The sequence below is a fragment of the Festucalex cinctus genome, chromosome 14, assembly GCF_051991245.1.
Source record: "Festucalex cinctus isolate MCC-2025b chromosome 14, RoL_Fcin_1.0, whole genome shotgun sequence".
Classification (NCBI taxonomy): domain Eukaryota; kingdom Metazoa; phylum Chordata; class Actinopteri; order Syngnathiformes; family Syngnathidae; genus Festucalex; species Festucalex cinctus.
Genome location: NC_135424.1, coordinates 26,599,801 through 26,612,611, shown reverse-complemented (window position 1 = coordinate 26,612,611; position 12,811 = coordinate 26,599,801). Strand labels below are relative to the sequence as shown.

The 12,811-nt window shown below is 37.8% G+C and overlaps 1 protein-coding gene and 1 long non-coding RNA gene across 2 annotated transcripts in view; one reads left to right on the top strand and one right to left on the bottom strand.

Annotated features, from left to right (window-relative positions):
* The window catches only part of degs1 (delta(4)-desaturase, sphingolipid 1), a 22,728-nt gene extending 16,189 nt beyond the window's left edge, over positions 1-6,539 (top strand). The window contains exons 2-3 of the mRNA XM_077495106.1: positions 3,541-4,283; positions 5,819-6,539. Of these exons, the coding sequence (XP_077351232.1) occupies positions 3,541-4,283; positions 5,819-5,965 (890 nt within the window). The 3' untranslated portion in view covers positions 5,966-6,539. The remainder of the gene's footprint in view (positions 1-3,540; positions 4,284-5,818) is intronic.
* Positions 6,032-12,811, bottom strand: LOC144001102 (uncharacterized). The gene is made up of 2 exons (XR_013278371.1): positions 10,865-12,811; positions 6,032-10,110 (listed from the first exon to the last, which is right to left on the bottom strand). It is a non-coding gene; the product is annotated as an uncharacterized LOC144001102 (long non-coding RNA).

Here is a 12,811-nt window from a genome sequence, read left to right as displayed (position 1 = left end):
GCTTAGCCACGCCCACAGCAATTCGCGAAAACTAACAAACTTCGTGTTGTGACACCGTGAAGGCCGAAACCCTCATCTGAGCAAATATGAGGTAGGTCCAGTTAACGTGTTTGGAGAAAAACGTAGAAGAAAATTCGTAAGAAAAAAAATTGCCACTAGGTGGCGCTATCAGTAAGATGAAATATAAGTTAATAGATGTCTTTAGGGCTGGACTCTCATCAAATGTGTGAAATTTTGAGAAGATAGGATCATCTCGGTCAAGTTAATGCAGCTTTTATTGTCACGAAAAATCTTTAGAATTTGCGGCACCGTAGCGGCCACGCCCTTTGGTGAAAAGTTACAATATTCGGTGTGGGGCATGATCAACATCTTAAGGCTTTTCTGACCAATTTTCAACTGGATCCCTTCAACGAGCTCAGCACAGTAGCTAAAAACGTAAAGTATGACATTTATTGTAACCACTAGGTGGCGCTATATGTATAACTGAATTTTATCATATAGATGTTTTCAGGCCGTGACTATTACGTTGCCTGAGAAGTTTGAGATTTTTTGGAGCTTGAACATGGGAGTTATTAAGCATTTGCTCTTTCTGGACAAATGAAATTTTAAAGGCAATATTTGATGCCCCGCCCCCGTCATATAGTATTTCAAAAAGGCAAGATGTTTTGCCCAGTTGTTCTCTCAGGTCTTGAGATGATAAATGCCAAGTTTGAAGTCAATTGGATGAAAAATGTTTGCAAAGGGGGAAAAAGCATGACCACAGTGAATGTGCCAAAATTGGACATTAAAAAATTCATAGCTCACTTCCTGTACATTTTAGCTACATGGTCCCAATAGACTTTTTTTTGTGCGTCTCGGGGTGCTACACGTGCCTGCCAATTTTCGTTGCTCTAGCTCAAACGTGCCGGGCTTGGTTTTTATTTTTCTATGCTCGGGGGCGCTATAGAATCGCGTTGTTATAACGACTTCATAATATCAAATTTTTCGCCGGACCTGAGGAGTGTGCAAAGTTCGGTGAGTTTTCGTGAATATTTAGGTACCCAAAATCGCGATTGTTTGCGGAGAATAAAGAAGAATAATAATAACTAGAGCTGCGAGCAGCTATAAAGGGCCCTCGCAGCCCGGGCCCGTTGGGGTACTTGCACGTTGGGGTACTTGCACATTGGGGAACTGGCACATTAGGAGCAAAATTAATTTGAACATGGCATGATAAAACATATACATGTAGATTTTTTTTTTGCCAGGTGTAATGTGTGTTTCAAGCTCAATGGGTTTTGGTGATTGTTAAGATCTGCAAAAATCAGCGTCTTTTTTTTAATTTTTTTATTGTAAGGCAATGAGTTGCCCTGATTGGTATTTTTTGCAAAAGTACATATACACATCATCGCTCGTAGTCTTTGCACGATGTTGCTTTTATTGTCCATAGAGGCTATCAAAAATAAATAAAACAAAATAAAAAAGTACATATGTTTGGATCGGTCTGATACCAGTGAACATCTTGAGTAGTGGAAAGTTATAGAATATTCATAAATGACTTAGTTATAACACTTACAATGAGTTCACTAATTTTGTACAAAATACCTTAAGTGGTTTTTTTGGGGGGTTTTTTTATGCCTCAAGGACTTGGTGGCGCTGTATTTATAACTGAATTTTGTCATAGAGATACCTTCAGGCCTTGACTATAAATATACATGTCAAGTTTGGGATTTTTTGAAGCATGTACCGAGGAGTTATTAAGCATATCCCTCATTCACGATACTGCTTTTAACGTCCATAAAGGCTATCAAAAATAAATAAAAATAAATAAAAAATACGTATGTTTGGATAGGTCTGATGCCAGTGAAGATTTTGAGTGGTGGAAACTAAAAGAATATTCATAAATGACTTAGTTATAACACTGAGAATGAGTTTACATTTTTTGTACAAAATACCGTAAGTGGGGTATTTTTTTTTCACGCCTCAAGGGCTAGGTGGCGCTGCATATATAACTGAATTTTGTCATATAGATACCTTCAGGCCTTGACTCTAAACATACATGTCAAATTTGGGATTTTTTTTAGCATGTACCGGGGAGTTATTAAGCCTATCCTTTTTCATTGTGAAACACAAAATTTGATGCCCCGCCCTCATCATATAGTATTCCGAAAAGTCAAGATTTTTTCCCCCTGTCGTTGGCTCAGGTCTTGACATGGTCCAGGTCAAGTCTGAAGTCAGTCGGATGAAACGTGTAGGAGAAGTGGGCAAAAGTATGCCCCCTGTAAATGTGCTAAATTCGTAAAAAATGGGACATTCAAAAATTCGTAGCTCACTTCCTGTTTATTTTAGCACATGGGGCCAAGAGACTTTTTTGTAGGTCTTGGGCTCACTCATACACCTAAAAATTTTCGTCGATCTTGCTTAAAGGTACAACCGGGGCTGCTTCGCTAAAATTTTCTAGAGGGCGCTATTGAGTCATTTCTGTAAAAATAGCACAATCAACAATAAAATATTGCTCATTGTACCAGGCCAGATGTGTGTGCCAAGTTTCATGAGTTTCTGTGCATGTTTAGACCCTCAAAACTGACGTTTTCTTGGCGAACAGCGCTTAGCCACGCCCACAGCAATTCACGAAAACTCACAAACTTCGTGTTGTGACATTGTGAAGGCCGAAACCCTCATCTGCGGCCACTCCCTTTGGCGAAAAGTTACAATATTCGGTGTGGGGCATCATCAACATCTTAAGGCTTTTCTGACCAATTTTCAACTGGATCCCTTCAACGAACTCGGCACAGTAGCTAAAAACGTAAAGTATGGCATTTATTGTTACCACTATGTGGCGCTAGTTTTTCTCTCAGGTCTTGAGATGATAAATATCAAGTCAATTGGATGAAAAATGTTTGCAAAGGGGGGAAAAAGAATGACCACAGTGAATGTGCCAAAATTGGACATAAAAAAATTCATAGCTCATTTCCTGTACATTTTAGCTACATGGTCCCAATAGACTTTTTTTGTGCGTCCCGGGGTGGTACAAGTGCCTGCCAATTTTCGTAGCTCTAGCTCAAATGTGCCGGGCTTGGTTTTTTATTTTTCTACGCTAGGGGGCGCTATAGACTAACATTGTTATGACAACGTCAGAATATCAAATTTTTCGCCGGGCCCGAAGAGTGTGCAAATTTCGGTGAGTTTTCGTAAATGTTTAGGTCCTCAAAAATGCGATCGTTTGCGGAGAATAAATAATAATAATAATAATAATAATAATTTTTACAAAAACAATAGGGACCTCACAGCGGTCGCTGCTCGGGCCCTAATAATAATAATTTTTACAAAAACAATAGGGACCTCGCAGCGGTCGCTGCTCGGGCCCTAATTACGGACCTAGCTGCTTCATTGTTTAGGCCCCAAGAGTTATAGCTGGGGAAAAAACGTTGTGCCTTGTAGCCTGAACTTTACATTTATTTAGAGAGCAAATAGAGCAGAAAAAGGTGTGAACTTGTTTGTTTTTTTATTAAATAACTATACATTTTCTGAATATAACTATTCTTTTCTTTTTTTCTCCCACAGCGAAATATCCACAAATCAAGTCACTGATGGGACCTGACTTCAGGCTGAAATGGATTGTGTGCATGATGGTGGCTATACAGATTTTAGCTTTTTTTTTCATCAAAGATATGGACTGGAAATGGGTTTTGTTTTGGACTTATGCCTTCGGAAGCTGTATCAACCATTCAATGACTCTTGCTATCCATGAGATCTCCCACAATACCGCTTTTGGAAACAACAAAGCCATGTGGAACCGATATTTTGCCATGTTTGCCAACCTCCCTATTGGCTTGCCCTACTCTGCCTCATTCAAACGATATCACTTAGACCATCACCGCTACCTTGGAGGAGACGGTGTTGATGTAGACATCCCGACTGATTTTGAAGGCTGGTTTTTCTGTACACGTTTCCGCAAGTTCATCTGGATTATTCTGCAGCCTCTTTTTTACGCCATTAGACCTCTTTGTATCAACCCTAAACCTGTAACTCAGTTGGAGCTGACCAATGTTTTTGTTCAACTCGCCTTTGACGCTCTGCTTTTCTGGATGTGGGGAATCAAGCCTGTGGTGTACATGCTGGCTGGCTCCATGCTGGGTATGGGTCTACACCCAATCTCTGGTCACTTTATAGCCGAACACTACATGTTTCTCAAGGGCCATGAAACCTACTCCTATTACGGCTCCCTGAATCTACTCACCTTCAACGTAGGGTACCACAATGAGCATCATGACTTCCCCAGCATCCCAGGATGTAGGCTACCTCTGGTTAGTATACTTATATATTAGGGCTGGGAATCTTTGACTGTCTCAAGATTCGATTCGATTACGATTTTTGGGTCTACGATTCGATTTAGAATCGATTTTCGATTCTAAATTATTTGATTGACATATCATTTCTGCTTCAATTTACAGATATGCAAAAAATTGTCATGATCTACTCCAGTCTGCTTTGCAAGACAAAATGACAAATAGAGACTTTAAAGTGTCTTTTTTTTTTTAATTGTTTTTTTTTTTTTTTTTTTTTTTTTGTCCCATTTATTAATTTTGTATTTTAAGTGCCTTTTTCCACAAAAATAGTATGTGGGCTACAACTGCCTTTTCCCCTTCTTCTTCATTTCTAATTTAAATACAGTCGATTTTTGGATATTAATATTGATTTGATTCCCTGGTGATTGCCACCTCAATGAGCTTGAGCATTGTCGTTTGTGAATTTTGCTGTTAAGCTCCTCTTTAGAGAACAACAACTTGTGCAAAAAGTACTGAAACATTTAACAGTTGCACATGTGCATTCAAAATCTTAAAGGAGGTCACATCAAGGTCACCTGTAAAGGTGTGAAAGCATTTCAAGTTCGTCCTGAAATTTCACCCGAAATCCAAATACTGTATATCCCAAAAAATTTGTGAATAGTGTATGTTTACTTAAGTATGTATTTATTAATGTAACAATAGTGTTTGTGTGTTTGTGCTCACCCAAAAAGAGTGAATCTAATAGCAATAAGTGGTATTAGGAGTTGTAATATTTCGCTATGTAAACATTGCACATTCCAGTCAGTGACAATTGAAATAAAAAGCAGTCTTTGTTTGTGAACCGCATTTATTTACAAAAAAAAGTTTGTTTGTTTTTTAAAAAAAAGCAACACATGAACATTAAGAAAGCAAAGAAATAGCCCTAATATTTCAACAATATAATATACAATATTTTCAACTGCGTCCACCTGTGAATCATGATGCCTGTTTCCACCGCTGGGGTACATTTACATAGCTTTGTAGTGTCCACTTGGCCTGGTGTCTGAGCTTTTAGTAGATCCTCCTCTTGTCCCATTTAGGAAGAGGATGACATCTGCGGTGCCTGCTGGAGGGAAACCAGTAAACATAAATAACATGATATCTCATTATCTAAAAACAGTAGCGCATGGTGGCATAATCTTGTTGGTCTAATACCATATACAAATAATACTGTGTACAAATAATTGTTTTGTGGGCCCCATGTTGGAACACAGAATATGCACATTTGGCCGTGTTTGTCATTCATTAATTTATTATCATAAAGCAGGGTCAGAAACGTAACACATTCAGCTGTGCACAGACTCCTTATAATACACTGTAGAAGCCGTGTGTCACTAAAATGCTAGTTCAGTTATAATTGTACGTAATTCACCAAAATTAAACCGCAAGGGAGTCAAATAATTGTTCAGAAGCATTGTGTTCACTGAAAATTTAACACATGGAAACAATGGTCAAATTTTGGGTTGTGCATAATGGCCAGTTAATTCTCATTTATTACATTATCTGTTTTGCAGGTGAAGAAAATAGCAGCAGAGTATTATGACGACCTTCCTCAATATACATCGTGGGTGAAAGTCCTGTATGACTTCATCATGGATGACACATTAAGCCCATACTCACGAGTCAAGAGGAAGCTGACAGAAGATGTCAAACTGGAATAATTTCAATGAGCGCATCTCTGGATCAAATGTCTTTTTATTAACGGTCAAAATATTTTTTTTTATTTATTTATTTTTTTTCACCCAAAATATTCAGTTACCAAAGGTCTGAAAGCCACCTTCTAACTCGTACACGAGTCTTGGAATATTAATTAAACAGATTGGTGTGAGATATTTGTTGCTGTTTATGTAGGTCATATGTTTTCCTAAAATTAGGCGGCTAACAAAGTAATGATTTAATTGCAGTTTAACAAAACGTGAAGAATGTGGGTGAAAAAAATAAAAAATAACCCATTGTCAGTGTGCAATGTGAACATTTTTATTGGATTATGCAACAATTTTCTGCATGTGTACACCTTTTTTTCTTCACTTGCAACAATTCATGTGCTGCAAATTTACACATTTTTTTTTCTTCCCATATCAAACGCACTAGTTGACAGTAAATTAACACATTTGAAATGAAATGCGTATTTGCTTTATAACAGTCTTTACAGCAATTGTCTGGTTCATTCAAGTATTTTCAATAAAATTGTTCATAATAAAAATGTCTTCATTTAATGCTTAGTTTTGACCAAATGTAGGAAACTTTTTTTGACCTACAGGATGTGAAGTATTGTCCATGCAGTTTTGATCAAAAGTTTGCATACGCTTGTAAAGAACATAATGTCTCCTGAGCTTCCAGTTATTTCTATAACTCGGACTTTTCTCTGAGAGAGTAATTGGAACGGATACTTTGTCACAGAAAAGATTCATGGAGTTGTGTTCTTTTATGATTTTATCAACAGAAAAAGTGAGCAAATCTGCTGGGTCCAAAATATATATACAGCAATGATAATTGGTTGCATGTCTCTTGGCCATTTTCAATTTGGAGCATTTTCACTCATCTTTCAAAGCAAACAGAATATTGTGCGCTATGACGACATAAATATGGTGGATACCATATGAAAGATTGGATTCCATTCTTTTCTTGAAAAAAACAAAAAAAGTATGTTTCTCCCTTATTCCGTTCTTTAGTAAGCACCATTTGAAATTAGGTCATTTGAGTGACATAAGCGAAAATACAAAAATGTTAAGACAAAAACAGGCTTTTTGTGAATAGATACATTTGTTTTGTACAACAGTGACTTTGACACTAATATTTTTTGTGTAGTGATAAGGCAGCTCTGCACAAGACGTTGCACTACCCATTGAGAGAAAAAACAAACGTAAATTAACATTTTTGACGGCATTCATTAGGATTTTAGAATACGTCATTAACTCTTTGACCGCCAAAAACGTTTAATAACGATAACTAAAATCACGATGTATGTCACCATAAACATTAAATGACGTCTACTACGTTTTTTGTTTGTTTTTGTTTTTATCAATGTGAAGTGCTAAGTGCAGTGCTGCCTGGTCAATGGATTCTGGAATCAAAAACACCCAACTACAGCCAGCAGATGGCAGCATTGCATCTTTTCAAAAGGCTCAAGGTGTATGAAATTAAAGGTACACTCAGTATTATACAGTGGCATCTAGTGGTGAAACAATAAATCATTCGAAAAAAAAAAAATTTGTTTGTGTTAGTAGTATGTAAAAAGATATGTTGTATCGCATAAACGTACTTTTTTTTTTTAAATATAACGGTTAGTCTAGAAATCGCAAATTATCTTACATGTCCGGGCCGCGGCTTCTAGTGTCCGCCATGTTTCGCCGGCATCTTTCTGCTACGGGTGCCGTCAAAGACAAATTTCAGCGCTCCATTTCTTAACGCGTTTTTGGAACGCACTTCCGGTTTGTATGGCGACCGCATGTCCACGAAGAAGAAGAGTTTCCGGTCCCCGAAGAGAGCATTATCAAGCATCACACTTACTTTGGGAATTTATTTTATTTCAACGCGACAAAACAAGAGTTTATATTGTAGCCGCATTTGCCAGATGGAGAGAAATGAGGAACAGACTAGGTTTGGGACGTGCCGGTGCCTTCGACTGCTTTCTACTTGACCAGTAAGTAAGAGTACATTTGTGTTTACGTTTTGAGAGCGAGAGAAAAAGTATACACCGTACTAATTAATACGATGTTCGTACCTTTGTTTTACGATCACTGTAGCTGTTGATTAGCAACTCCGCACCACTCGAACGATTTCGTTATGTAGCTACTTGCTTTGAAAAAAAAAAAAAGATTCCCGCTGGCACGTTATATTTAGAGTAAATGCGCAAGTTATTGTGTAATGTAATGTAACTGTGATTTCGGAGGTATATTTTCCCATAACTTCAATGGAGAATCTAAAGCATACTGTATTAGTGGAGGAGTTGAAAATTATTTTCGTTGTGGTTGGTGAAAATAGTGTTCTCGAAATTAATTTTCGGCAGGGAATAACTTTCTGGACTTAAATGCTGGCTGTACCGTAAGCACTGCTAGAGTCTGAACTCTCTCACTCAAGTGTGTACTGGTCCATTGTGTAATTGGGTGCACAAGAATTTACAGGCTGCTACGTTTTCCACGGAAATTCGACAAGCAAGCAGCCTTTGCATATTCTATGCAGTATGCAGTCAAGTTACTTTTATCTAGCTAATACAATGTTTTGGGCCCAAAAACTAAAGATCTTACCTCTATTTTGGGGGCTTTGTTGGAAAGTTGGTGACATATAGTAGTATCATCAATTATTCTATTTTATTTTATAATTTTGTTTTTGTTTGTGTCACACTAGATCAACAGCCAAACTTGAGGGGTTCCAGAACCATATTCTGATGAATACAAGCATTCATGCACCGTTTAAATACATCACCGACCTGCAAGGAAAAAAAATATCAAGGGGAGAGTCAGCAGCCAAATTGGAATGCCCCGAATGAGGACACTTGAATGGAGGACCCCAGAAGGCTTCGGTGTTGTACCACCAGTATCTCCACCTACCATATCTGAGCTGCAACAAACTGAAGTCAGCCGACGTCTTGGTATGTCATTTACATATAGACGGCATTGCACACTACATTAACTTTTTGTGTGAAGCAATACGGAATGGTCACATGTACAAGCACCACTTGTTTTACACAGGACCTGCTGACCAGGTGTCTGAAGCCATGGAGTGACTCCTCCCTCACTTTCCTCAGCAAGCCTTTGAAGAATATGATATCATCGTTGGTGGGAACATGCCCTCACTCCATAACATGTACTTGTGCAGTCAAGGAGCATGTCAAACTTAATAAAACCAGCAAACATTGAAGTGACTTCATTTTTACTGCAGTCTGTTCACACAATCAATGGACAAGCCTTCCTTAATTTTGCCCCAATAACATCATAGAGTAGGCGAAAAGTAGTGTTACAGATCATACTGTGTTTGGGAGAGTTTGAGGAATGTTGCAATGTTAATGGGGGGCAATGTCAGCACACACACACAAAAAAAAAAAAAAACCATCATGGTATTGAGTTAATCAGATATTTTAGCTGTGTACAACACATACCTGCTCTGTAACACTACTTTTGGCCCAAACCTGTATGTCTATTTTCCATATTTTGAAATGCACAGCGTATTGGTAAAATTCTGGAACAACTGCAATTCATGTAGCTCATTATATTCTAACAGCATTTTTTTTTTTTTTTTAGTTAATATGTTCATTTCATGTAGACTTTTATTTTACTTTATTCATTCATTTTCATGTACTGTACCTTACATTCATTGGCCAATGAAGAATTCCTTGTCATTGCAAGCATTTATAATAATTCTCCAGGCTTTTGATGTTTTACATTTCTGGTCATGTAAAATAGTGTTAGGTTAGGTGTCGAATGAACACTGCATGTTGACGCCCAAGGAAATAGTATTTTTTTAGTTATTCAAAATGTACAAATTAACACACAACAACAATATACAAGTTATACAAACTACTACAACAAGTGTCAGACATGGACTAATTATATGCCAGGTAAAAAACCTTTGTATTGTCCTCAAGGATCTGGGAAAGTGTCACTTATTTGCTACAAGTCCACCAAGGTGCTGCAGTCTGGGATCCAGGTACAGGAAATCATGGTGGTGCTGATGTGGGATCCAGGTACAGGAAATCATGGTGGTGCTGATGTGTCAGCAATGTGTCAAAAAGTATTTCTTGGTGTCAGTCTATCAGCTGGACTTGGATATCTTCATGTTCCTCCATGGTCATTTCCTGTACGAGTCTCTGCAAGAAGGTAACAATTGTATGTCAGATGAGGTACCAAACAATGAACTGAAAGTCACTGAGCCAATGAAGTACATCATTACATGAGCAAGACTATTTGTGAAAGCCATGTAAATTCCTGCACATCGAAGTACAAGGAAGCTGTTGCATCTTCAATCAAAACTAATTAAGTTGCTTAGTGATATTTATTAGGTAAAATTGTTCAACATGGTGACAAATCGATATCTGAGTAAAGGGTTTCAAATGTTTTTGTAAGCAGCACTTTTCTGAGTGGTTAGTAGCAACAAGACACGGGGGGGTTTACGAGTTTGAGTTGCATCTGTGTAGTTCAGTTAACACCATTATTTTTGTACGATATACTAAACATATCAGCAAACGATGTAATCTAAATACCACATATTCCAAGCAAAGGTATGTTTTGAGCCATTCACATGCATGCTCGAATGGAATTATTTTTCCATGATGACATAATTGTACGTTACGAGACACCGCGTTCTCTTCCCCGTTCTCTTACTCGTCGTCTCCCTCGCCCCCTTTGAGATGATCCACATGTCTATAAAACATAACATAACTGTGTGTTCTCTGTTGCATGGTTTAGTTGCACTAACAAATATGAACATAGATAGCCATTATCATTAGCTGACGTACAGTATTTCCAAACAATGCCGACAAAAATATTAATTCTGAAATTAAATGACTAAATCAAAATTATTAGGGATCTGTACAGTATGTCTAACAAATGCAATTCACTTACGTCATCACTCGAGGGAATACCAGAAGTTGTTTGCGTTCTCTTCCGGTGAAATTGGTGGTAGGCTGTTGAAGTGTGGTCTCTCTGGGACGCCGTAGTTCGTGTGCTTAAAATCATTGCATTATCTTGTTTGACCGATAGATGGCGGTCGTGAGCTACACACTGGGGCTTTAAAATGAAACATGACGGCGGAATCTGACGAAATAGGACGTTTTCAAGGATGACATGAATAACCAAAGCCTTTGCTACATTGTTACATTTAATCTTAATTCACAGAGCGTCACCAAACAAAAATAAATATTACTGTCAAAAGTCACTGTTGTAAAGAAAATGTATCTTCTCACAAAAAGCTTGTTTTCTCAAATTACATATTTTCAAAGAACGGAAATAAGTTAGAAACATACTTTTTTTTTTTTTTTTATAATGAAAGAATGGAATGCAATCTTTCATGTGGCACCCACCAATGTTATGTAGTAAAAGTACACATTAGTTAAAATGCTCAAAATCGGGTGGCACTGATGGGGTTGTTTTTTGGATAACGTGTGGCAGTAAAAAGAGTTCAACGTTTTTGGCGATCAAAGAGTTATGAACAGAATTGGTGCAGTTCAGTTAGATTTGTTGGCTTGCTGACAGGGAGTTTCTTTAGCAGTGTCCACATGTTCTCAGTGAGGTTTAATAAGTCAGGACTTTGGGAAGGCCATTCTAAAACTCTAATTTTAACTTGATTTAGCCATTCCATTTCCACTTTTGATGTATGTTTGGGTGTGCACACCCAACAGAACAGCCATTGGAACACCCAGCAGTGCCCAAAACCCAAATTTTGAGGTGATGATTTTTCAAAGAAGGCATGGTTTTCTTGGAGTTAAGGCTCCTCCAAACTTATTGCTGGACATTGTGGCAAAAAAACTCGATTTTTATTTTGCCCAGCCACACTTTCCTCCAGAAGGACTTATCTTTGTCCACATCATCAGCAGCAATCTTCAGTCGAGCCTTAAGGTGCTGATTTTGGAGCAAGGGCTTCCTTCTTGCATGGCAGCCTTCCAATCCACGGTGATGCAAAAACATGCTTGACTGTGGACACTGATAGCTGCTTCTAATTATGGGCAGATCTGCTTTTTGGGGGTTCTCGGTTGACTCTTCACCTCCTGACCAATTTTCTCTCAGCAGCAGGTGATAGCTTACATTTTCTTCCAGATCATGGCAGTGATAAACAATGCCATGCACTTAAAACTTGTGTAATGTGTGTGTCAAGCTCAATGGGTTTTGGTGATTGTTAAGATCTGCAAAAATGAGCGTCCTTGTTTATTTTTAGGGAATGAGTTGACCTGATTGGTATTTTTTGCAAAAGTATATAGACCCATCATCGCTCGTACTCATTGCACGATGTTGGTTTTATTGTCCATAGAGGCTATCAAAAATAAATAAAACAAAATAAAAAAGTACATATGTTTGGATCGGTCTGATACCAGTGAACATCTTGAGTAGTGGAAAGTAAAAGAATATTCATAAATGACTTAGTTATCACACTGAGAATGTGTTTACAATTTTTGTAAAAATACCATAAGCGGGGTATTTTTTATTTTTTTTATGCCTCAAGGGCTAGGTGGCGCTGCATATATAACTGAATGTTGTCATAGAGATACCTTCAGGCCTTGACGATAAACATACATGTCAAGTTTGGGATTTTTTGGAGCATGTACCGGGGAGTTATCAAGCATATCCTTTTTCATTGCAAAATGTGTTTACAATTTTTGTAAAAATAACGTAAGTGGGGTATTTTTTTTTCATGCCTCAAGGGCTAGGTGGCGCTGCATATATAACTGAATGTTGTCATAGAGATACCTTCAGGCCTTGACGATAAACATACATGTCAAGTTTGGGATTTTTTGGAGCATGTACCGGGGAGTTATTAAGCATATCCTTTTTCAGTGCGAAACACAAATTTTGATG